Below are 25141 nucleotides of genomic sequence, written 5' to 3' on the forward strand. Positions count from 1 at the left end.
AAGTGAAACTGTAGGTTTTTTCCAAGTCTTTATTAAGGTGTGATCTGTAGGCCATAAAGATGTGCACACTGATTCAAGTGCACAACCACATGTACAGAGCTCAGAAGGGTTTTGAGAAAAGTGTACCCACCCTTTACATTACTATTTTTTTTTGGGGGGGGGGGGTGGTTAGAGATGGGTCATGATGTGCACAGAAGTTTTAGTGGCAGATTAGAAGATTTTTAAATATTTGTAGATATATAAAACCAGGGCTCTCATGTGCCGTAGCAAGATGTTGCTTTACTGAGAAAAATAATGTAAAGCAAGAGCTTCCAAAAAGCCTTCATCCTGGGTGGCTGTTCCAGTTAGTTATTGGTAAATTCTGAGTTAAAATCCCAGAACTAGACAAATTGCTGCTTCTTGCTTCGCTCACCACCCTAAAACAAATGAACGAACAAACAAAACAAAAACCAAGAAGATATACACAACATATACACTGAAACTGAAGTTATGGCCATGAAAGAATAGTTTTTTGATCAATGTTTTTACTGGAGAGGCCAATTCATGCTTGCTACCTACAAGGTCATTCCTTGCTCTGCTAGATTGCTATACTTTCAGTCTTGTCTAGGCAAAGTAGTAGTATTTGTGCAAAGCAAATACAGTAGGGAGTTTTGATTCAAAGTAATCTGCAACACTAATGAACACGAGGATGGCATTTCACTGAGAATTCATTAGTTCAGAAGAGATGAGCTACGTTGTGGTTGTGAGCTGAGGGGCACTCTGTATTTGGGGCTTTTGGTTTCCAAGAAAATTTAGGTGACCAGTCTCCTCTTAATGCTGAAGACTTGATGAAGCAGCAGGAGCAGGGACACCTTGAAAGCATCTCTTCAGCACTGCGGTGACAGACCTCAGCATCGTTAGCCTTGTGCTCTCCAGCAATTCAATGAGGCTGCAAAGCTTATCCTGTTCGGTATTCATGAAATATCCTAATGTTATGAATAATATTGATGCTTCAAGTGACTGAATGGATTAAATCCCTATAATTTTTCTTCCTTCAAAGCTAGCAAATCTTTAGAAGCAATACTGAGTCATTACAGCATTACCTAATAATGTGCCCCAAAAGGAAACAGATTCTGAGACAGACTCAGCCAGTGCTAGTGCCAACAGACAGTATGAGATTTGATGTTGTACTTTTCAGCATCCACATACAGAAGAGCTATGAATGCTGAGACAAAATTATTAATGCTAGAGCTGCAAGGCTTTTTCACAATGGTGTGGAAGAAGCAGCAGGGAATTATGTCCCTTTATTTTTTTCCCCCAGAAGTACATAATCTTTTTCCTTTTTTTTTTTTTTAACAGCTGCAGGTTGTTATCCAAATGTCTTTTTACTCTCCACAGAGAAACAGCCACCTTTTAACTCACAAATTAGAAATAAAAAAGAAAAAAACAGAATGCAGATGGAATAAGACTGCATACCTGCTAGGCATGAAGAATTATGTTTGCCTTAAAGTACCAAGAGCTGGGAAAAAAGTCACAATCATATAAACAAAAGATATTTTGTTCATGCATATAGTTGAGCTAACCAACTCTGGGTATAATAATCACAAAATCCTAAAACCACAGAATATCCCAAGCTGGAAGGGAAGCACAAGGACCATCAAGTCCAACGCCTGGCTCCACACAGGACCACCAACAATCAGACCCTGTGTCTGAGAGCGTTGTCCAAACGCTTCTTGAACTCCGGCAACTCAGTGCTGTGACCACTGCCCTGGGGAGCCTGTCCCAGTGCCCGACCACCCTCTGGGTGCAGAACCTTTCCCTCACACCCAGCCTGACCCTCCCCTGTCCCAGCTCCATGCCGTCCCCTCGGGTCCTGTCGCTGTCCCCAGAGAGCAGAGCTCAGCGCCTGCCCCTCCGCTCCCCTCGTGAGGGAGCTGCAGGCCGCCATGAGGCCTCCCCTCGGCCTGCTCTGCTCGGGGCTGAGCAAACCAAGGCACCTCAGCTGCTCCTCATACGTCTTGCCCTCTAGACCCTTCACCATCTTCATAGCCCTCCTTTGGACACTCTCTAATAGTTTTATGTCCTTCTTATACTTTGGTGCCCAAATCTGCACACAGTACTCGAGGCAAGCCCAAACCAGCGCAGGGCAGAGCAGGACAATCCCTTCCCTTGACCAGCTAACAGTGCTGTGCCTGATGCACCCCAGGGTACAGATAACGCCAGGGCACACTGCTGTTTCATATTCAACTTGACGTCAACCAGAAACCCCAGATCCCTTTCTGTGGGGCTGCTCTCCAGCCTCTTATCCCCAGTCTGTACATATAGCCAGGGCTGCCTTTTCCAAGGAGCAGAATCTGGCACTTGCTGTTGCTAAATGTCATACGAATGGTGATTGCCCAGCCCTCTAGTCTGTCAAGATCTCTCTGCAAGGCTTCTTGAGGAGTTGACTCCTCAAGGGATTCAACAGCTTCTCCTAGTTTAGTCATCCATAAACTTAGTATACTGTCAAGTCCTGCATACAGATCATTTATGAAAACATTGAAGAGAACTGGCCCTAAAAAGGAGCCCAGCTGAATCCCACTAGTGACTGGCCACCAGCCTGATGTTACCCCATTTGCTAGAACCCTTGGAGCCCAGCATATCAGCCAATTGTTCACCCATCACATTACGTACTTGTCTAGCTGTATGCTGGACGTTTTGTCCAGAAGAATAACATGAGAAACAGTACCAAAAGCTTTGCTGAAATCCAAAATGATTACTACAGCTGGCTTCCCTTGGTCAGCTAGGTGGGTGACCTTGTCATAAAAGGAAATTCAGTTTCTTAAACAGGACTTTCCCCTCATGAACCCATATTGGCTGTGACCATTGACTGCATTGTCCTTCAGGTGTTTTTCAATACCTCCCAAGTAAAAATACCTCCCAGTACAAATGACTGGGACCTCTCTAGATTCCCAAGACCATTGAAAAATAGTTTAGAGATGTCTCACGATGACATCAGCCAGCTCTCTGAGTACCCTGGGATGAATCCCATCAAGCCCCAGAGACTATATGCATCCAGATGGAGTAGCAAATCCCGCACAACCTTGGGGTTGGCTGGGAGTTTATTGTTCCTACAGTCACAGTCCTCCAACTCATGGCTCCAGGAGTCCCACCAGGGTGGTCCCCATCATCAGTATTAAAGACAGAAGCGAAGAAAGCATTAAGCATCTCTGCTTTGTCTGCATCTCTATTGGTGTGGTGACAAACCTCATCAAGTAGTGCACTGATGTTATCTCTGGTCCTCCTTTTGCTGTTAACATATTTAAAAAAACACTTTTTTTGTTGTCCCACAGAGTACTGGGCAGATTCAACTCTAACTGAGCTTTGGCCGCATGAGTTTTCCCCCTATGATGGTGAACAGTCCTACCATGTCGCCTGACTATGCTTCCAGTGGCTGTACTCTTTCTGCCTAAGCTCTACAAGAAAATCCTTGTTCAGCCACGCTGACTTTCTGCCCCAGCTGCCTGACTTCTGACATTTTGGAATTGCCTGGTCCTGTTTAAGAGGTGGTGCTTAAAAAGCAACCGGCGCTGACAGACCCCAGTGTCTTTGAAAGCAGTTTTCCAGGGGACCTTACCAACTAGATCCCTGAGCAGCCTGAAGTCTGCTCCACCTGTGTCCAGGGTTGCAGTTTTGGTGGCAGTTTTCCTCCTATCACCAAAGATTTTTAAATCGACTACTTCATGGTCACTAAGGCCAAGACATATTGATCAGCTGGGTCTGCCTCTTCCTTTCAATTTTGTTCCCTGCTACTGGAAGCACAGAGGAAAACAGTATCTGTGTGCCTGATCCTTTACCCAATTGTCCCAAAGCCCCAAAGTTCCTTTTGATTGCTCTTGGACTTCTCTTTGATCCTTAATAGCTGCCAATATGAAAAAAAAAAAACAAGCTTTGTAGCATTCTTCCATAGAAAGAAGTCATTGTTTTGCTGTTCTTCTGTATTTTTAATTTATTTTTCTGTAGGCCTTATCTCTCTTCAGGCTTGATTCATCTTTTTGCATGTAATTTATTACTCTCTACTTGTGTGTCACCATACAGTTGAAGTTTAAGCAGTGATCTGGAAATAGTGCTCCTGGCTCAATTGCATGTAGTTTCTCTATCCTTAAGTGAGTATAGTTCCTTTAGGCTCCCTATTATCAACTTAGTCTGATGGTGCAACCTTTGTTTTATAGCATTTGAATATAGTCATTTGTGTTAATTTGATCTTCGTTCATTGTTTTTAAGCTTGCACACACCAGGTTGAGAACTTCCAGAGATTTTACCTGCCACTTCACTGGAAACTATAGCCTGAAGACAATTCAGAATTTAAATATAACTGTGAAGATTAGGGTTTCACAACTTCTTTTCAAAGCTCAATTAAGGATAGGACGAAATTAAAAATTTAAGTAGCCTCCAGGCTGAGGTTTGAAAGACAACACACATTGACACAATTGTATTTCACAGAGACAGAACTCAGGATCTGACCTACACCGGCAACACAGTAGCTTATATATTTCTAAAAATGGGCGCTTTGAGCAAAGGAAGGGTTTTCATGCCAGTTCCTACACTAGTGGCTGCACTTGATGCAATTATTTGCTTCAGAAGAGATTCCGCCCTTCCAGCAAGCTCTACTGCTCTGCAAAACAACATCCTGTTTCACTCTATGCTGAAGAATATCCTCTTTCTCCCCAAGTTTTTGAAGGAAGACCTCACTGGCATTAAAGGTAGCTAATTTTTAAGCTTTTTGGACAACTGTGAATGTAGAAAGTGATCTCAGAAGTACCTATGAAACTCTGGAAGGATATTTTGCTGAAAGATCACTGGACATTTCCTTGGCCTCTTGCTTTTACTTACCAGTGTTCTAGATAATGGACAACTAAATAGGTAAATAAATACAAAATTCCAAAAGAAAGCGTAGAAGTTTACAGCCTGCTAAGATCTGTATCCCCTCTACATCAGATTTGTAGAAGTGCCTGAGCCCAAAACCTTGCGTTAATCACTACATATCAATGGGCATATCTAGCAGTAAACCTGTTTACGTCTCAGTCAAGCAGAACGTGCTCAAGCCACACCTTAAAATATGAGCAGCAGATCAAACATTTACACGATACCAGACTGGAATGTTATTGTACTCAGGGCAGGCATGAAATAGCCTCTTGCTTTGTTCCTGCACTGCACCCCTGAATTCTAATAAAGACAGATATTCCTAGCACCCACATCTGTGGTTATCTAGGGGGTGAGGCAGTCATCGGACTACACTGCTTGTAAAAAATTTCCTATCCTGGTAGCTCAGAGGAGCCTTGCAATGAGCTGCAGAAGGGGCTTCTGACCAGCACGTGAAGGAAAAAGCTCTCTCCATATCCCATGAATGATCTGGGTCTAGCAGGAGGCCTGCATCTCAAGAAAAGATGCTTTCCTCTTATCCGTACTGACAGCAGCAGCGTGAGCAATTCCACCTTTTGGAGCTGAGAAGAGAAAAATACAACAGGTAAGAGAAATTGGTTATGCATACCTCTTGGGGAGGGGGTGAAATACGCTAAGAGATGACTGTATATGCATATTGTAATTCCTCCAAAAGCCTTGTTTGCTAGCTTTCACACTTCTCCTCTGTGGTTGTTCTGGTTTCCCTTGACTCCAGTAGATCAGTCAAAACCATGGAAATATAGATTTAAAAACTTGTGTTTTCTCCCCTCTGTGTGAATCCTGTGTGCACACAGTGACATTGCAACAAGGTCACTTCCAGGAGGAAGGAGAAAGAAACCACTGCCAAGTATTGTTCAAGTTCTTGCCTCCAGCGTACGTTAAAGAAGGTGGCTCTTAGACTGTTGTCAGTCCTTTTAAAAGTCTCCACAGATCCACCACTTCTCTGGTCCACACACATCAGATTCATTAAGATAGCTTGCAAGGAAAGGGGAAGGGCAAAGAGTTTTTCTAGCCTCTGTATAAAGTCACTCTGATACCAGCTGACATCCAGCTTTTCCAGCACATTATGGTTAGTATCACGTCTGCAAGGCTTTTTACAGGATGGACAATTCCAGCTTTTAAAAGGATAAATCACGAGAAGGTGCTGCGAGAGCATAAGCACTAGGAGTTCTGGAAGGAGATTTGTGGTCGCACGTGCAGTATTGCTCACAGTGACAAATCCACACAGCATCTTTGAACTTGGACATGCCTTAATGCCAGAAATTGGTTTTATCAAAAGACTTGACATCCAAGAGGAAAGAGGGTTGAGAGGAGCATATTGAGATCCAAGGAAGGTCACCACCTAACACCAGCTGCCATTCCCCCTGTGGGGGTCATGGATGCGTCTCTCAGGTTTTCCATTCCGCGTCCTGTGCCAGTATGTGGGCTAGAACAGATCAGTAAACTGCAGAAGCACAGATCTTTTTCTCCTATGTAAGGCTGCAAGGCAATTAAAATAAGATGTATACTGATTTTATGTTCAGGGTTACAGTGTTCTAAAGCCAATTTTTTACTAGAGAAAAAAATGCAGTTTTAGTATTCGCAGAGGAGAAGCAATTTTAGCAAAGGAAAAAAAAAAAAAAAAGGCAAGCAGCAGGAACTTCAGAAACAGCTTGTAGAGCTGAACCCATACTACTCACTTACAAACGAGCCCGGTTCTTTCAAGCAGTCTTTCAGCAACATGAATGTCCTCTTCCTCTTCCAGACTTTCAAGCCCCACTTCAAGTCACTCGGCATACTGCTGCTTAGACAGAACCAAGCACAGGAACAGATGAAGCTAAGGCTTTCAGGCTTTTAATACATTAGAAGGTTTTTGTTCAGGAGAATCTTTGAACAGCGTACGTTCCAGCATCTTAACCTTGAATTTAAAGCTGCAAAGACTGGGGGCATGTAGTGAAAGATTTCTGCTGGTGTGCGTGGAGAATCCCAGGTTATTTTCCTTCTGAATGGAACAAAAGAAAGTTTGGCTGTCTTTTTGGCGGCTTTCCAGGAATCCGCTGGAGGGATCACAGTGGTCCCACGTCATGCCGTGAAAGGGCTCCAGCTCCTCATTGTCCTCAGTGAAAGCCCGGCAGAGGACGGTCTCCGTGGGGCTCAGTTCAGGACTGGCAAGCCTGCAGGAGCTTGTGTCAGCTTGTGCAGCGCAGACACGGCTCGAAGTCTCAGTGACGGGGTTGCGTCGCTAATTGACCAGCAATAATCATGTCGGTGCATTACGGGTCGTGCCCCATTCGCGGCAGACTGGGTGGCTGGTGGTTTCTGTAACAGTGCGGGGTTTTCAGCAGAGTCAGCCAGGAGCTCTCCAGTACCCTGCCAACGCAGCCGCTTTTGGCAGCAGAATTAAAGGCACAAGACCTTTTCCTTGGCAGTAAAATTACTAACTCTGAGCGTTCACTTGCAAAGCTCAGCCTACTGAACCGAACTGAGCGCTGCAGCGTTTTCCATCAAGCCACGCTGTGAAACGCAGTTTCTTTCACATGGTTTGTGAGAAGGCACGGGAATTTTCTGCTCTTGACTACAGCAATTAGTTTCATCTAACATGGTGTGTCGCAGAGGAAAGAGCTCATGTTTCTCAGTCCAGTTCATGGTGAGAGTTAGGTTCTTCTCATCAACAAATAGTTTTCCAAAACATTTAGGCGTCTTTGTCCAGGAGAGGTAAGCAAGTCGTGGATAAAGCACTATCAGTTTAATAACCAAGAGATGGCCATTATTAAATGTATTTACGTTCTTGATTGTTACTCCATTTCCACTCTCAATTATCTATAGAAAAATTATTGTTTATATTTTAGCAGCCACCACATGAAATAGCTAACTAATATAAGCGGGTTATAGAGTAATAGTTTAGCAGCTGCTTTCTGATAGTGATTAAATGCATTGAGGAATGGGAAAGGCAGCTATTTTTCGTTTCCTTGAACAGCCTCGTCTTTCCCGTCACAGTGATGGAGTCTGTCATCTTTACTTTCTGCTTCCTCGTTATTGGCATAACACCGCATCGTTTGCGTTAAATGTATTTATAGATCAAAGTCAGGAGTCAAACACATTAACAGCGTGTTTTATTTTCTGCTGTGGAATTTAAGAGTTGCCCTTTAAAAGTAGTTCATTTAAATCTAGCCTCATCCATGCTATTACTCTTGAGTGTTCACTGGTGTGACATAGTTTCTAGTGGAGAAACAAGTTTTGTAAAACAAACAAACAAAACAAAACAGAGTCAATCCCAGAGATGAAAGAGTTTAGGAAGAGATTAACACAAACATTACAGCAGCATCCAGCTCTTCTACATTCTGCACATGACTGACGATAATGCATAAAACATGCCAGTGAGCATTTATCTTGTTCTCTGTTCAATCAAGAGCAAAGGTCCTGTTTCATTACAAACGATGTTACATAAATCTGTGTTGTCTAAACTCTCAGCTCCCCCTTCTAAAGAGGAATCGGGTCCCTGATTCAGTTCACTGCACCACAGCAAACAGCTGGGCCAAAATAAAAGAAGAGGATGGGGAGAACAATGATTTAATACAGTTTTACCATGGGGTGCTTTGTTCAGTGAAAATTTAGCCTTACTTGAAGATAATGCTAATGTCTGTTTAGCAGGGAGAGAGTACTTTTATCATCTAGTTCTGAAAGTGAAGGGGAGAAATGTTTCATACATGTAGCTCCAAGACCAGAGTTATTTTCCAGTTTTAATGAAGAAACCCCATTTTGTACAAGTGGGGAGAGTCTGTACTAAGACTTACCCCGCAGTGATCGTACCTTTAATGCTCCCTTGTAGCCCTGCAGTACCCTGAAGAACATTGACACCTGAATTTCAGTGCCGACCCAAGCCAGCGTTGAGATGCCAGCTTTGCCAGTGCTGGGAGTGTTTCAAGCCCAGGTCAGAGGCCTGACGTACCCAGAACATGTGCACCCTGCCTCTTGTGGATCAGCAAGTTTGCAGGCCTCAGAGATTTTCTGACGCTCTCCTCTTGTGTTTGCTAGCAACTCTTCATAAAGGTACTCTTTGTAAGTGCCATAAGCTACACTTTCCTTCTTCTAGGACTGCCCATCTTCAGATAACTTGTGTGCACGTTCAACCACAACAACTCCTACTGTAGCCTGGTGAGAACCTCCACAAGTTTCTGCTATGGATTTTTCACACTTTCTCTGCTGAAGTACCAGGTGAGCAGTGTAGATTATTCATTTCTAACACATTATCTTGCACCCCATCTGTGTTATTGTAAGGACTTCAAAGCTACTTCAGCCATAGAGTGCCTTAAACATATCGTGAGGCAAAGCCCAAAAGCAGAAGTGCTCCTTTTTTTTTAATCTAGCTAAACAAGAATTGAGAAAACATTGGCTTTGAGAGTACAGTTACACAAAAACTTCTGTGTTATGGTTTGGTTCCACTAACAAATAAGCTAGTGAAAGGACTCAAAGAAGCATTATGATTTATCTTTGCAGTACCTTTTCAGTGTTGTACCTTCCTCTTCCTCAAACACAAAAAATACACAGGACTTTTTTCTTGTGCATTGCATTTCATGGGCAACTTTGACTTAAAGCAAAATTGGCTTCACACCCATTCTCTTTGTGTATTAGAAGTACCTGCTGAATACCACTGAGCTAAGCTTTGAATCTAGACGAGATGGTTAAGGAGACCTTCTAGCTAGCTTACCTGAGTTATCAAGTGCTAGCATCTTAATTCCTCTGTCCTTGCAGCCAGGCCAGGGAAAGTCGTAAGTCAGGAAGAACAAGTATCTGGCAGTCAGAAATGTTAGACCTTAGAGGAACGTTCAAGAAACACTTTCCAAGGCTATTTAAAGCTATGTGTGTAAACAACAGCTTGTGCAGATCATTTATCAGCTCAGGCGGGGAACATAAGACAATAGGTGTCCTGAGGAACAATACTTTGAGGCAGTCAGCTCTAAAGGTTTAATGCAATTAGATGCTCTAGCCAGGTTACCTTTCAAAGAATTCAACTCCTCTTATTACAATGACTTCTATTTCAAATGTCTCCGATTTTCCTTCCTATATAAAAGAAGGTCTTTATAATACGACAATATATGTAGTAATTTTCCTCAAAATATAGGAAAGGATACATTCCAGTAGAGATCATTATTGCTGTTAGAAATGTCCTTCGTAACTGAGAAATGAGATGTAACATCTAGAAAGCTACCAAAAGGTGAGGTTCTTCAGCTAGGAGAAGGAGAGCAGCAGACATGTTTTATGGGTGAGACGGAACTGTCTAGTTGGTTGGCTCAGAAATAAGCATTTTTTTTTCAGACAGACAGACCTAGTATCTTAGAGGAATGTCACAGAAGGGCATCAGGTGCTCAGTGGAACAGCTAAGAGTCTCGTTATCAGAGTCCTTCAGACATAATGACATTATAAGATTTTTCTAGGTGATGTTTCAGGTTGAGGGTCCAGGTCACTGACTTTTAAATCCACATTGAAAATCAGAACTAGGTGTAAATCAGTATTATAAACCTCATACTAAAGGGGGATAACAAGAAACATAACAAAGTTAAGAGAGGGTTAACACCTTCAACACAGAGTCAAAGTAGCTCAGATGCTAGCCTCAGAGTTAGACTATTTGCAATACTTGACAGGTAAGGAAAACAAAAGAAAAAAAACAACCAACCAAACAAACAAACAAAAAAAAACACAGCAAAATCAAGAACCACTGTGGGATGCCATAGCTAGCACAAGGAAGGGACTACACCTTTAGAGGCTAACAGCAGTGGTACCCAGAGCCATGCAACTAATCTGGCACCAGCAGTCAGTTCCTGGGAAAGTGTGAGAGAAGACAGAGAGGAGTGGAGCTCAGCTTTGGCCAGCAACACTCCATTTATAGCATGCTGAGTTTTCAAATTAGCAAACTGAACATGCTTGTGCCTTTTGAAAAGTTTATTAGAGGAAGGGAGAATGTGCTCTTACAAGGAAAATAATGGAAAACCATGGTGTTCAGGCACCTTGGTGTGTAGGATTTTTCTCTAGTCATTCAAGATGTTGAAGTTTTAGGACAAGCCTAACAGAAAAGTGTAGCTGTGCATTAAAAGAGTCCAGGTACATGAAACAAAGGCAAGAATCCTTCCAGTAATAAGCACAAGGCAGCTGTGCTCTCATAAGAAGCCAAAACAAAGTGCTAGAGACTGGTTTAACAAAGATCAAGACAAATAGCTGCTGATCAACTAGAAAAAGAGACTAGATTTGGGCAGGCCATGTCACAGTTGGGGTACAGCAGTTTTATTTACACTTCTACATGGAATTAGTTCTCTAGTTCTCTCTTTGTTAGTCAAGCTGTTTATTTGACTCTTGGTTTTCTCATTGGCCCAAAGAAAGCTCAGGTGATGCGTTAACTGCTAGTCCCACAGTCTGCGCTGGAGGAGGCACAGGTTTCCTCACTCTCCAGGCTGTTTCCGTCAGCGTTGTTGGCCCGTTTCTCCTTCTAGCAGTTGTCCTTTGGTCACTGTTGTCACTTCCACAGCCCAAATCCTGTTCTAAATACCCCCAAAGCACTCATATAATGTCCCTACTGGCTAGCATTAATGCCAGTTCTTCCAGCATCTGCATCTCCCACAGTCACTTGATGCATTTTGTGCTTAGTCACTCAGGTTCCTTTACTCAGCCTGTATTTTAACTAGCAGCAAACCTAACACTGACCTGTTGCTAACAAAACAACAAAGGAAATCACTCCAGTAACTTAAATCACAGTTACCCTTTTATGTGTGTGTGTGTACCGTGCATGTATGCACAGGCTGGGTGCATTCGTTCCGTGGTCTGTCGCCTGGGAGGCTCGGCAGCCTTTAATTGCCTGGCGTGCACGGAGAGCGTGCGCTCACACTGCAAACACTGCCCACATCATTGGTTCACTGCACACTTAATTTCTCCCTGCGAAGCATTCGGAGATTTCACAGTCTGCATATCCTCCTTCTAAGACAGCACAGATCTCTTCTGCAGACCTTTGAGGGACTAATGAGCAAGATGTCTCCAGTTTAATAATTAGCTGCTTATCAGCCATACTCTACAGCTCCCTGCTAGTTCAGCTGCTCAGCTGCAGTAATTAGACAGCCCACATTTCAGTCTTTCAGAGCACTGCCATAGACAGAAAGTTTCACTGTTCCCGAGACACAGAAACGATGGGACTTTCTGGCAATTTTAGACATCGCTTGGATGACTAATAGAGATACCCTGCTTTCTGTATTATTCATTGCAGCCTTACAGCTCCCCATTCTAGATTTTGTCTCATGCACTTGGCCGTCAATATGTGCCATCACCAGTACCCCAGTGTCCAGATGTTATCTGAAAGCTTCTTTATTTGCATCATTCAGACAGTCAAAAAACATGTATTCATGCTCTCTCTGATTCAGAGTGTAAGTAAAGTGGGTAGTGTGATTTTTCAGTCACTAGTCCTTCTCAAGCAGCAAGAAAATCAGGCCAATGAACATATGCTGTCTCTGCTTCACACAGTAAAAGGCTTGCCTGTGTGTCTGAACTCCCAGTTTTTACTACTTACCAACAGCTTGCGTACTCACAGATTTCATTAGGTAAGTATCTGACATGCAGAAACCTATAGAGTATGAAAAAGAGACTTTTTTGTTCCAGTTTACCAGTCACCCATGATAGATATTGTTCAGTGAATACAACTAGAAGGGAAAAAATCTCCTAAACCAGGCTTAGTTAGATACTTCATTTTCTAAAATATTTCAATGAAATATCAAATACTGTTAATTAAAAATGGTTCTCCAGGTCCAACGCTGATCCTTCTGCCAGCTACCCTGTCTGTCCATTTATACTGCAAAGCTATGCACTCATGCCAAGCCGTGGCTCTTTTCATCTCCACACAATGCAGGCTTAAGAGGACATGTTGCTTCTAAGGAGAGCCACCACAATTTCACCTAAACGTTTAGAAGCAGTAAAAAAAAACATGATTTTTTTCATTTCCCAAAAGATAATGAGAAGCAACACCACTGCCCAACAGGCTGTTATATGCTGCACATACACCTGTGAGTAAGTTCACCCCCAGGGCCTTGGTCCGGTCTGGATGGCTGAGGCTCCCAGGACTAATGGCCACCACAGGGTGCTCTGAGCCATGGTGTAGACAGCCGTGGTCTGTATCAGTCAGTTCACGTACCACTGCATCCCAGACAGAAGTGGGCTAACCCTATAAGACAGGGTAACTTCTTAATTATTTTTTTTTAATTTTTTTTTCTCCCTGAAACAAACACTAAGAGCAAGGCATTATTTAGGTATGTGATGATTATATGATACTCTTCCCAGTAGAAAAGAACAAAAAAAAAAATCTACTGCTGCTGTATTAGGACTCGAACTGTTTGTACAAGGGGAGTTGAAGCACTTCATCATCTGACAGGCAAGACGCAGCGTTGCCTCTCACGCTGCCTCGTGCACAGACATATGCATGCAACCAGCACGTCTGGTAGCTGGACCAGGCTTACAACCTTACCAGCAGCCAAACCTCAGACCTCTCATGGTTTCTTCATCACTGGCTTCCATCTCCTGGTTCCTCAGTAGCCAACTTTCAGACCCTCTGTTCCTCTTCAGTATCTGGCCCAGGCTCGCAGCCACTTGGTCACCTGGCGCCTGTGCCTCTCATCCTGTTTTTTGGCTAGTCTGTCTTGATATTTGCTAGTGATTACGCACTGACATACGTACCCACACAATATGCACTCCAGTCTCTCCAGTTGCTGGCACACAGCCCCTGTGATCAGAGGTCCAAGAAGACCTCCGTACACACACATGCACACAGGGAAAGTCAGAAAAGGAATTTAATGAGAAGACAGGGCAGGCTGCACTCATCAGGTGCAGGGTTTGGCCAGGCATGACCAACCCCTGTTTACATGTGATCAGCCTCATTCTTCCCCTTCTCTCTCTATTTTCCCACTCCTTTTATTCTCCAGAACAACTTGATCTCTTGTTTCTTCCCCTAGGCATGCCATGGTAAGCCTTGCACAATCCTGAGATGCTCTTCCCTACATCCTGAGGAGTCCCATAGCTCCTAGGCAGCACCCACCCTCAGTCTGCAAGATGCTCCAGAAAGCCTCTCCCATTTACTCACAGGTTACAGGTCTCACTCCCGGTCCATGAGGATCCACTGTGTGTGCTAAGATGTGCCCTCAGCCAGCTAACCCGACAGCATTCCCCAGCTTCAGCTATTTCATGGTGCAGCTGCAAGGGCTCCAGTTAATTTTAGTGGTGCAGTTTCAAAAGACTTTTATGTTTACCACACATGTAAATGTTTTTATAAAATCAGTTTAGAGAGTTTATGGAGTGTTTCAGGCTGTTGCAGAACTGTAAGATGTAAACAGGAGTTTTATCTTGGGCTCTGTGCAGTTTATGCATTTGATTAGACAACTGTGAAAGCAAAGTTTGGATGCTTTTCATCTGGATTGTAAGAGGAAAAGTGAACAGCCAGCATTAGCTGTACAGAAGGAGCTTCCACAATTCTGTGGGGTAAGGTTTTATAGGCAGTTAGGTTAGAAATAGTGCCAGAGCATGCCAAACATCTGTTCAAAGAACTTCATGTGAATTAAGCTGTTCCACAACAAACCAGTGACTTCATTTGTCTTTGCTTCTTGGTTTGGTAGAGTGATGGATTTTCATTCAGATTTTTTTTTTGGTTTGTTTTTGTTTTGTTTTCTGGGGTTGTTTTTGAGCTTAAGGAAAAGAAGGCTGCACAGATTACTCTTTTAAAGATTCTCTTAAACAAGATGCATACAGAATTCATGGTATTACACTTTATGTCACCTGCAGTAAAGGGAAAGACCAGCTCATTTTCATTCCTCAGCTCACTCTCAAGTTATTCTACAGTGTTTCCAGATGAACAGGTAGCATGAGATAGAAAGCTTTAGTAGATAGCCCAGCCTATGGGGCTTCCTCGGTGGTGTCCAGAGGGTCAGTGCTCCCTGCAAAGGATTTTGGAGACCCTAGTGTGTCCCCTTACTGCTTTTTTCCATCTCTGAAGCCCCTTGTTCCTCACCCTGCCCGTTATTTCCTCCTCCTGAGGTTGCACCAGGACGTCCTGGAGGTGGCAGTGTCCTATATGGAGGTGGAGACCAGCTCTCCCCATTACTGGCTGTCACAAAGTACAGTCTGTTGAACCTCTTAGTGGAGAAAGATTTCACATGCATAAGCATAAAGTGCTGCTAAAACTGTTGGTAATGTGAACATCTGGAGTGCTCTGGAGATCTGTAGATCCCTGCTAGAAAATCCTAGGTGCTCTGGTTAAGAATTTTATTTCATTTAAAAATTGGAAGAAAAATATCTGCAAAAATAGGTTGATACACAATGCTGCTGTCACAAATTCACATCCAAAGAGGATGGATGGAAAGTTTCTCCTTACATTCTTAATGTATTTGTAATGACTTTCAGCCTTCTGTCTTCTCTTTATTCATCAACACAACAGAAGCCAGTTCCAAACCTGTCCTACCTCACTTCCCTCTAAGTAACAGTTCAAAAATTGTGCAATAATCCACCTGAACAGACAAGAGGATCCACTTTATAGAAGAAGCATGGGTTGGGTCATCTTCTATAATTAATTACAGAAAATTACCAGATTCTCCCCGTGAACCCTCATTCTCACACTGAACTGCCTCAGGCTGGTTTTACTCCTCCAAATGACCAGGCATGAATGGATACAGAGATAATGAGCGTTTCTCATTGAAATTGCATAGAATAGCCACCATGTAAATCTCATAACAAATGCCACAGGTGTTCAAAGCTTGTCTGCGTGACTCCATACATGAGTATTCAGGGCAGAGCCACCAGTCCTCACAGTCCTAGTGCTGATGCTTCACTACAAGATAGATTTTCTGGACTCTCTTCAGGAAGGAAGGATTCAGTGGGAACCTCCTCAGGTGCTACATGTTCTAACCTCTTCCCTAGCATTTGTAAAAGAGAGATTAATGGATAATTTTTAAGGCTTATCACTCCTGATTATTTTTCTCTGAATCATTCCAACCACGCTCATGTAATGCAATGAACTGACATGACTTTATTTTTCAGCATCACCTACTTGAAGTTCTGTTTACCCATGGCTGTGAATCTCACGCTTCCAGTACTCCTTCTCTCACATTCCTTGTCACTTCCCTCCGTTTCTTCTGGGGTGTCCCTCTGCTCCAATGTTGTTCGGAAAGGCAGAATAAAATCCGCTTGTCCAGGGGACAGGTCAGGAAATGTGGCATCAATATACTTTTGAAAAGCTTGTCTTGTTGCTTGTATTTCACTTTCCAGGCTGTCCTTCCACGCTGTCATCTTTTCCAGCTTTTGCATGAGAGTCTTTACCTGATCTTCTGCTGCTTTCAGCGTAGCCATCACTCTTTCCAGCTCATCAAGATGTAGGATCTCTGCTTCTTTGAGCTGCTTTTCAATCTCAATCTGATTCTCTTTTTGTTTGATGCTCAGGGCAATATTCATCTCATTACATTTTTCTTTGTTTAATTGATCTATTCTCTTACGATATAGTGCCTCAGCTAACATGCTTTCTTCTTTGAGTTGCTCTAGGTGCTTTCTATTAAAAAAAAAAAAAAGGAAGAGAAAAATGGTAGAGAAAACCTGCTATTAAATATTATTAAAATGAAAACAATTTAAGTCTATTCCAAAAACCTTTCTTATTCAACTACAAATATACATGAAATCAGAACTTGTGTAACAAAACAGTATAAAAGAATGACACTGGTAATATAGAGAAAGGTAGCTGGGTATCCAGCTGCAGAAGATTCTGTTTCTGCAAGTGTCTCCAGTGATATTTTAACCACGACTACTTCCGAATGAAAAATGTAAGTTAAAGGCCTAGTATTTCATGCTTCATTCAGGTCTCTCTTTGAGCTGGCATTTAAGTTCACACTAATTTTCAAATAGAGATTTAGCAATTCTGCCCCCAGGGTAAAAATGCTGTTTGAAGTAAAATCTAAGAGCTGATTTCTAGACTACAGATTCATCCATAACTTTGATTAGGTTGTACTGACAACATCTTTGTACGAGCAGGTCAGTAATAAAGGGCAGAAAGTCTAAGCCAAAATATTATGGGTGCTGTTCACCAGAGCTGGCGTTCTACTAACATGAGAAGTTAAAGAGGCTAGCTAAGTTTATGCAGAATGTGATTTATCTCTGTCAGGAAGGGCGGGTGTTAATGGTGAAAATGAAGGTACTATGTAGTGGATCAAAATTTGAGTGTGACTCTGTCCAGAAAAAGAAAATAAAGCATCTTAAAATGGAACACTCTGGAAGAACTGATCTTTTCACTATGAAACTATAGTTATTTTGTCATTTGCGCTCTCAAAAACGAAATGCATTCATTTTTGTGGGTTGGGGTGTATTACTATTATGAAATCAAAACCGTTTGATTCACATAACTTTTTCTGTATTTGTATATTCTGCTTCACCCTGCAGATCTCCTTATAAACACTTTTTTTCTCTCCAGTTTTGCATAGATGTCCTGAATGGCACAACAGGCCCATGACTGATTTCCAATGACTGCAAATCAGCCATAAAAAACAAAAATTTTGGGTCCTCAATTTGATTTAGGATACTGGCATTTAGGAACAAAGTATGTTTTACTTGTACATGGAGTCAGTGAGGCAGAGGGGGCCTAGGACTCTTGCTAGTCACTTATTTCCAAATAGTTTTTTTCTAAGGAGTCTATTGATCTTTTCCTAGAAGACCTGCTACACTGATGGAATTTTTGTTGTTTCCTTTAGCACATCTACCAGCCGAGTCAGGGGAAACACTAAGAGCACCTGTGCTGCCTGGCTGCTTCGTTCAGTGCCGCCTCCCGCTCCTGCTTCCTGGCTTCTGCCACTGCTTGAATCTTCTCCTGTGCGCACTCCATCAGGGCACACCGAAGCCTGTGCGCCATGCGCTGCTCTGCAGCTTCAGCCTCCCTCCTCTGCTGCTCCTCCATGTACTGCTGCATCTCTACCTTCGCCTTCCTCACCGCTTCCTTGAGCAAAGTGAAAAGTAGATGTGAGCAACAGGATTGTTCAGTCGTCTTCAAGCAAAGCTCAGCAGAACAACAGCCTTCAGGAAAACATTATGGGGCACTTGCAGTGACTTGTTGCAGGGTCTTAGCTTAAGAGTGGCCAGAGCTTAGTCAGCAGCTCAGGACTGTGGTGTAACAGAGGTAACTGATACCATCTCCTGGGAGTTTTGTGTGGGGGTATCCACAGTAACTAACACACTGCAATACGTCCACCCTGAATAAAATTTTGGAGCTATTTTTAAATTGTTTTTAAATATTCAGGTATCTTCATGACTGCCTGTTGCCAGTTCCAGAAGTGAAAACTGCCATTTTAGTACCATGCTTTCTACAAAACTTCCCCATTGCATGCCCTCTGCTTCCACGCAGCCCCCCCTCACCCCATCAGTCCCATTGGATATCTGCGTAACACCTTGCTTGGCATTACTAAGTGCTTCTCTGCATCTTTGATCTCCAGCAAACAGGACACTAACGCTCTTGCTCTGTCCTTACGAGCATCATTCCACATCATCCATGCTTTCTGCTTAAGGCAGTAAATAAAAGGCACTGATGTATTTTCTTCAGAAGCTCACGTGGCTGGTGACATGGTTTAGTGAGATGGAGAAGGATTCCAGTCTTTGGTATGCCTGCCAGCAAGACACTGCTTGGGTTGGTAAATAGAGGGGTGACAACACTATTAGGTGGTCTGGAAGGACATACATACATGGGGAATCTCAGACAGCTCAGCCTATTTCAGTGTGCCTCTGTTGCCATGATAGGCTGTGCCAAACCCACAGGTGACCTTGCCTACACATAAAAATGCTTCCATCACGCTTTGAGACACGTTGTTGGCTATTTGCTTAGGTGGATGCTTAGGTGGAGTAAATTTTCTGCCGTCGCCTCTGCGAGCTACAAGCAGTTAGCTCACAGCTAAAATGAACTGCAAGAAAGACAAACCACCAACTCTGAAACACCTTGTCATTACTTCAGTTACGTCTGGTTTTTCTTTTGTTTCAGATGTAGAATTCTGCCTCTGCTCTGCACTTGAGCTAGTATTTTTTTTCCGTACAAATAGTACATGTTCAAACCCTGAGCACTCAGGGCTGCAAAGATATGTAATAGGCTTACGGCAAGTAACTGAATGGTTAAACACAAGGAACCGAGCCTCTGCCAACTATTGTTGGCAGATGCTGTGACAGCAAAAGACAGAGCTGCCTTGGAAAGCAGCTCCATAAAAAGAACTCTGCCAGAAACTTAAGACCACTGTAAACCTCGCTGCTTTTTCTCTTGAAATGCCAAGCACACTGCTTTGACTGTCTGCAGCATAAACAGCTAGCTGTTTAGAAACTTGCATACGATAAAATTCCGAAGGAAAACGCTCCAGCGAGCGATTCCCTGGGGGCACCTCATCCGCTGGCGGGATGGCAGGTGCTGAGCAGCGCCTGGCCGAGGAGCGCACGGATGCTGTGTGTGTCTTTGAGTCTTCTCTCAGATGTCCAAAGAGCCATATAAAGCATGTGCTAAGTGTATATAGAAATACAAAGCTGCACTTGGTGTGCTTAATTTAGAAATATACATATGCTGGCAGTTTTCCTTCTCCTCCACACCATTTGGGCTCCAAGTTCAGTAAATCAGATAAATATCTAGCTTTATGGGCACAAAGCTTCAGAACAGAGTTAAAGTTAAGCCTGTATTTAACTGCCCTTAAAACATGCACCTCATCAGCTTCAGCAGCTAGGGCAGTATGGGGAATTTCCAACAAGGCCCACCAACTTCATTCAATAAAAAAAAAAGTGGAACACGCTGAAAGTGAACTAAAAATCCAGCTAGCCCAAGCTCACATCCCATCTGGCACAAAGGAAACCCAGTCATCTTTCAGGCCAACCACTTCACCTGACGTTGGAGTTGAAATGAATGAAGGTCTTGGTTATGGCAAGCATAAGAAATACATATATTTTAACATGGAATGACATTCCTGGTTGTCCAAAAAATGATTTTGTCGTGCTGGCTATTTCCGAGGTAATAAAAGCAAACTGGTTCATACCCTTATTTCCTTTCCAAGTTTTTGTTTAAGGTCTTGTACAAATGTACTGTGGTTAGCGGCTGCCTCTTTGAGAGCTTTATCCACTGCATCTTCTTTGTGCATTTCAGCCTTCAAAAGAAGTTATTATGTAAGTAAGTATAGCTGTTCGTGCTCTATTAATGTCCTATTAAGATAAAGCAGAGGTTATGTAATCAATAGTTCTGAATTTTCTCTTTAAAAAATCAGGGCAAGTTGAATTTAAAACCAGACAGCAAAACGCATTTTGGCCCCTCTGGCAGTTTAATCAGAGCATCACATTTAACGTTTTAACGTCTTGTTAAAATGTGCTCAATAGCAATAGCATTGAGCTGCCACAGTATTACCACCATTCGTATATATATAACACAAAGGGCAGTTTCCGAATCTTACACGGCACCGTGGGGAACAGCGTTACCAACCATTAACTTTTGTGCTCTTTAAAGGCCATTTTCTGGCCAGATGTAAAATTTGGTGTTGATTCAAAGTAGGCTTTGTTGCGATCGGAAACTGGGGAAATACTTGCACAGAGAAATCTGTGAGCAAAGGATGAGCAGAAATTAACGACAGCTCTGTAGGGGTGACCTCAGAGATCTTTATTAACTGTCTTTATGCTAGAGCAATTATTCCAAAGAATAGTTGTCATTTAAGTGACAACAGTGCAATTTAATTTACCTGAGACCAAAGTTCAGCCTTCATTTTTTCTATGCGCTCTTGTATCTCTGCTTCCTTCCTTTCATGCTGCTCTTGTTGAATGCTCGCTCCAATCTCTGTACAACCCACAGAAACGAATCATGCTCAGTGAACAAATGAATGCTGAAAACTCTGCCCTAGCCCCTTTGGTCCCATAGATATACACTAAGAGGCTAAAACACACGCAGTTCCCTTTCACATATATTTAAGTAGAGGTAAAAAACATATTATTGCTTATGCAGTTCTATAAATGTAATTACAGAAGTTAGGTTTTAACAAAGGGCCTTACCCATGGAGTCAGGATAGGAAACGTGAAAAGACGTAGGTCCTTGGCACAGGACTTCAGAATAATTCAATCTTCTTTCTGAAAGGTGCTAATTTGAACCTCTCAAAGCTGAGGAAGGTGCTCAGGTGCCTTCATGCCACCGTTGGGGCACATGACAGATATTCCAAGGTGGGCATTTTTGAGGTGTTTGGAACAGGGCATGCACATACAAAACTCCCCCTCCGTCTTTGGGGCTGCTGTGCTCATCCAAGACAAGACCCAAGGAAGGCCCAGGCCAGTGCTGCGGGAACACAGCGAATCCCTTCTGGAAAGGGGAGCGGAGCAGCATGGAGGCGTGCCAAGCTGCTTCACAGGGTCCAAGACACGGATTGCTTCCTTTAGCAACATGGACGGAGTCTAAGTAAAATACCAGCACCACCATCTCTTCCTGTGGACACGCTGTGCAAGAAAGTAGGTAGCTCTGCTAACTCATTTCAGAGAATGATCTTCAGCACCAGTCGTTGCCCACAAGAGGAGAAGCTGCTGCAGGGGGAAGTGGATCAAGTCGACTTTCTGCAACCCCAAACTCCCTCCCCAAAAGTGGGATTTCAGATCCTCCCCTCCTACTCAGTGCCTGGCCTGAGCACTGCTTTGGATCCCATTCTCCGTCCTTGGCGGGGCTAAGAGTCACACATTCTTACCCTGCGTTATTAGGAGAATGAAGAAGAGCCAGAGCCACAATGAGACCAGGCTCTCAAACAGCCACTGGAGGGCTGAGTTTGACGTCAGTCTTCTTCCCTACTCCACTTCTTGGGTGGACACAATCCTTTTGTGGAGCTCACACCAAGTACACGCAAAATGGTAGACGGACGGGACAAAGGGGTCAAGTGACTGAAATCAGCAAACTGAACAAGTCCAACAACGCGGAAATCGTAACGAGTATGCTGGGCCCTGGCTGCATCGCTTTGCCCCAGTCCATTACGTTAAGCAGTAGTGAGAAAATAAGAAGACTTTCTGTGGCCTTCTGGACGTGTTTTACATTGTGTGTGTCAACACAGGGCTGAGGCCTTGTCTCCTGAGGCATGTCCGGCATTCACCCAGTCCCTGGGGCTCTCACTACATGGATCGATGATTTCTTGGCATTGTTTAAAGTACAAACCCAGCATACTCCTCTTGCACCACGTTAATTAAAATGCACAATATAATTCCTACAAAACTTTATACCAGGGATCAGAAACCTCTATGATAATTAGGTAATTATGATAATTTTTTATTTTTTAAGTTGTGCTCATGTTTAAGTTGTGCAATGTGTAACATACAACACAGAGATTTAGGATGATAGCCATGCTAAAACTAGCAGGATGAAAGATATTTTTGGTCATTATTCAATCGATACCAACGGGAAACTCTTTGTTGCCGTAAATACAGTTTGAACCCGGCCTCTTTAGAGGCTCAAGCTATGGTCAGCAGCCAGAATCAGGTACAAGAAGTTAGGATTCAGGATAAAATATCCCAGGTGTGTCCTGTTGAAGGATGAGAGGATGATCTTTGCAAATGCCAGATAGGCGTAGCTCTTTCCCAAGTAAGCAAGCTTTGGAAAACATTTTCTAAGTCTTAGAGCGAATTCTGTTCTGCACTTCATTATGCACAAATCTGAGTGCGTTCATGCACCACATGGCAGCTGACCCCGCCTCCCTCTGAACACGTAGCATTGATTTATATTCAGGTCGGTGCAGTTTCCTTATCAAGATTTGGGTGCCTTCCTGACTCTCAAAAACATGTGGATACTGCCACACTTTGAGTTTTCCTAAATCTGAGCTCGCGAGGAAAGGAATCCAGAAAGAAACTCACCCAGTATATCACGATGAGTGTAATACCGTGTCCTGAAGGGCTTATACTCCCGGATCCGATCAAAAGTAACGTTAGAAGGCGGTGGTGGTATTATTTTTGAACATACAGCACAGCAAACAAAGGATTCCAGATCTGGACTTCTGATCATTGTGGTGTTCTAGGATTTTTCTGTAATACACTCACTAAAACGCCAGGACTCTGTTCCAGAGAGATCTCTTGCTTGCAAGCAAAACGCTTCTTGTTGCTACAGACAACACGCAAGCCGGGGAAGGGAGACAAATCACCGGCTGCTATTTCATATTATCTGAAGCGTTTGCCTCCAGATTCAGACTCGCACATGCTGAGAGCTCGGCGACACGCGGGTGATGCAGGCAGATGATGAGGGAGGCTTGTATGAGGTGACCCCTTCCAGCCCCGAGACGTAGCAACTGTTACCAGGCGGGACTCGGTGCTCACAAAGCTCCCGCACTGCTCGCAGCTCGGCAGCAGGGCTTTGTAGTGCATTTTTTTTTGTTGTCGAATTTCCATGATGCAACCCGTGTACTCGAAGGAGGTTTTAGGAGCAGAAGAATAGCCACTGCTTCAGATGTTTTAATCATAGCATGTTGCTGCCCTTACTGGTAAAGATGTAAAAGCACAGATGATGAGGGACTGCCAAAAAGCTGAAAAAGCCTCTGCCCAGGAAATCGTTTTCTTGCAGTTCCTGTCAGGCCAGCTATCATCTCTTCTAAATATTTATTGTTATACTGAAAACTAAATTCAGAGGAACAGGGCAAAAGAGGCTGTATCGGTGCTGTTTACTTATCCTCCAGATGCATAAAGGGAACTGTCCTTTTAAAGTGAGCAAATTTTGTTACTGGTGTCGTTTTGTTTGGTGTATTTTTTTTTTTGCTTAAATCCCAATTCACACATAGTTTTTATGTGTATAGATAGCATTAAGAGAGTCGCCTGTACAATACCTAACACGAATAAATACAGAGAAGATACTTATAAATATGAACACGTCTCAATATTCATCCCTCCTTCAGTCTGGCCACCTTGATCCTCATGCCTTCCTCTTTCACTTCCCTTTCTTCCCCCAGCAACTTCCAAGTCTGTATTCATTTCATGAAACAGAAGTCGGAATTTAAGAACCCAAATTCCACATTTTTGCCAAATATGAAAATGAGACAGACTGCGCTTTCTCACCATGAATCATCTGCAGGTAGAAGGATCAATGTGTTTTAAAAGCTTATAGAAAAACCCGTTAAAATGCTTTTTGTAGCATTGTTTTTGGAACGATTTAGTTAAATTCATGCAAATATACAAGACTCGTGAATTTTAATGATCTGAAGGGAGCTAAAATCCTGTGTAACCCTTCTTACAAGGTTAATTGTAATGATCCATCACATCCTACCCCCAAAACATATTCTACAGGCTATGCAGAGCATCCAGTGGTTCTGAGTATTTAATCAATTTACCAGGAAATTCTTTTACCCATCAAAAGGCAAGTAGTCTGCTTACCTGCAAGCTTTTGGATGTGCCCCAGAGCCTTGCTGTTGTGAGCCTTCTAGGCTCACAGAGGGGCTTTTAAAGGCTGTAAAATGCTTTTATATAGCTTCATCACAGACAGAGCTCACTTCCCTTCCTGTGAAGGAAGCAGCTAAACCAAGGCCAAGCTGAACTTTGGATACCGGTAATTATAAAACATGGCCAGGAAGAAAAACAGAGAGGCTCAAAACAATGGATTTAGATGGAGATAGAGAAATCCCATAGAGCTACTGCTGTCCCTCAAGGCAGTCGGTCACCTTTTTGTTATCTTCAACAAAAAAAAACACACTTTCCAAACAAACAAACAAAACAAAACACAACACAAGCAACTCCCAGAATAGGAAAACAGATGCCCTTCACGTCTTCTTTCTTCTTTGGCCTGACAGAAGCCACCTTGGCCAGAAGGGTTCGACAAGGAGGCTCTCAAGTTCTTGGGTGCCCATGATGACAGTGTAAATATGAGTTGCTGAATGGTAAAAAAGCAACCAGAACAGCAGTAAGGGTCTGAGGTGGAAAGGGCCCGGCCTGGCACACAGCCTCCACCACGTGCTCAGTATCTAGCAGATGGGATACTGCCGACGAAGTGTCTGACACACCAAAGTCGCTGGAGAAGCAGAGGAGAAGGCCTCAGCGCTGCAGCAGGAAAGTACCCACCCGTACAGTTTGCTCAAGGTGAAGGGAAGCAGGAAAGCTCATGCTGGGCCTCCTCACGTGCTAAGGAAATGCCACAACTACTACCTGCCCTGCAGCCATGCTCACAGAGGCACCATTTGATAAAGATCTCTATCAGACCTTGCTTGCTTTAAAATTATTTTACCTGCAACACTGTAATTATCAA

The 25141-nt window shown here is 43.2% G+C and overlaps 3 protein-coding genes across 15 annotated transcripts in view; 1 reads left to right on the top strand and 2 right to left on the bottom strand.

The window, feature by feature from the left end:
* The window catches only part of CFAP206 (cilia and flagella associated protein 206), a 30854-nt gene extending 23803 nt beyond the window's left edge, over window positions 1–7051 (bottom strand). For 4 of the 8 annotated variants that reach the window (XM_048079814.2, XM_066994547.1, XM_066994548.1 and 1 more), the window contains exon 1: window positions 5510–7051. The gene's annotated coding sequence lies outside the window, so the exon portion shown is untranslated. The remainder of the gene's footprint in view (window positions 1–5509) is intronic. The other 4 variants (XM_066994549.1, XM_066994550.1, XM_066994545.1 and 1 more) reach the window with 3 other exon arrangements.
* Window positions 4956–25141, top strand: part of GJB7 (gap junction protein beta 7) — a 35661-nt gene continuing 15475 nt past the window's right edge. For 3 of the 6 annotated variants that reach the window (XM_066994558.1, XM_066994566.1, XM_066994568.1), the window contains exon 1: window positions 4956–5485. The gene's annotated coding sequence lies outside the window, so the exon portion shown is untranslated. Of the gene's footprint in view, window positions 5486–8107; window positions 8831–8992; window positions 9115–25141 lie in introns of those variants that run through there. The other 3 variants (XM_066994557.1, XM_066994556.1, XM_066994567.1) reach the window with 3 other exon arrangements.
* Window positions 15921–25110, bottom strand: C3H6orf163 (chromosome 3 C6orf163 homolog). Its single transcript, XM_013180159.3, has 5 exons — window positions 22774–25110; window positions 20640–20734; window positions 19950–20057; window positions 17688–17890; window positions 15921–16459 (listed from the first exon to the last, which is right to left on the bottom strand). The coding sequence occupies exons 1-5, from the start codon at window positions 22919–22921 to the stop codon at window positions 15961–15963; spliced, it is 1053 nt and encodes a 350-aa protein (XP_013035613.2). The 5' UTR covers window positions 22922–25110; the 3' UTR covers window positions 15921–15960.

The sequence above is a fragment of the Anser cygnoides genome, chromosome 3, assembly GCF_040182565.1.
Source record: "Anser cygnoides isolate HZ-2024a breed goose chromosome 3, Taihu_goose_T2T_genome, whole genome shotgun sequence".
Lineage (NCBI taxonomy): Eukaryota > Metazoa > Chordata > Aves > Anseriformes > Anatidae > Anser > Anser cygnoides.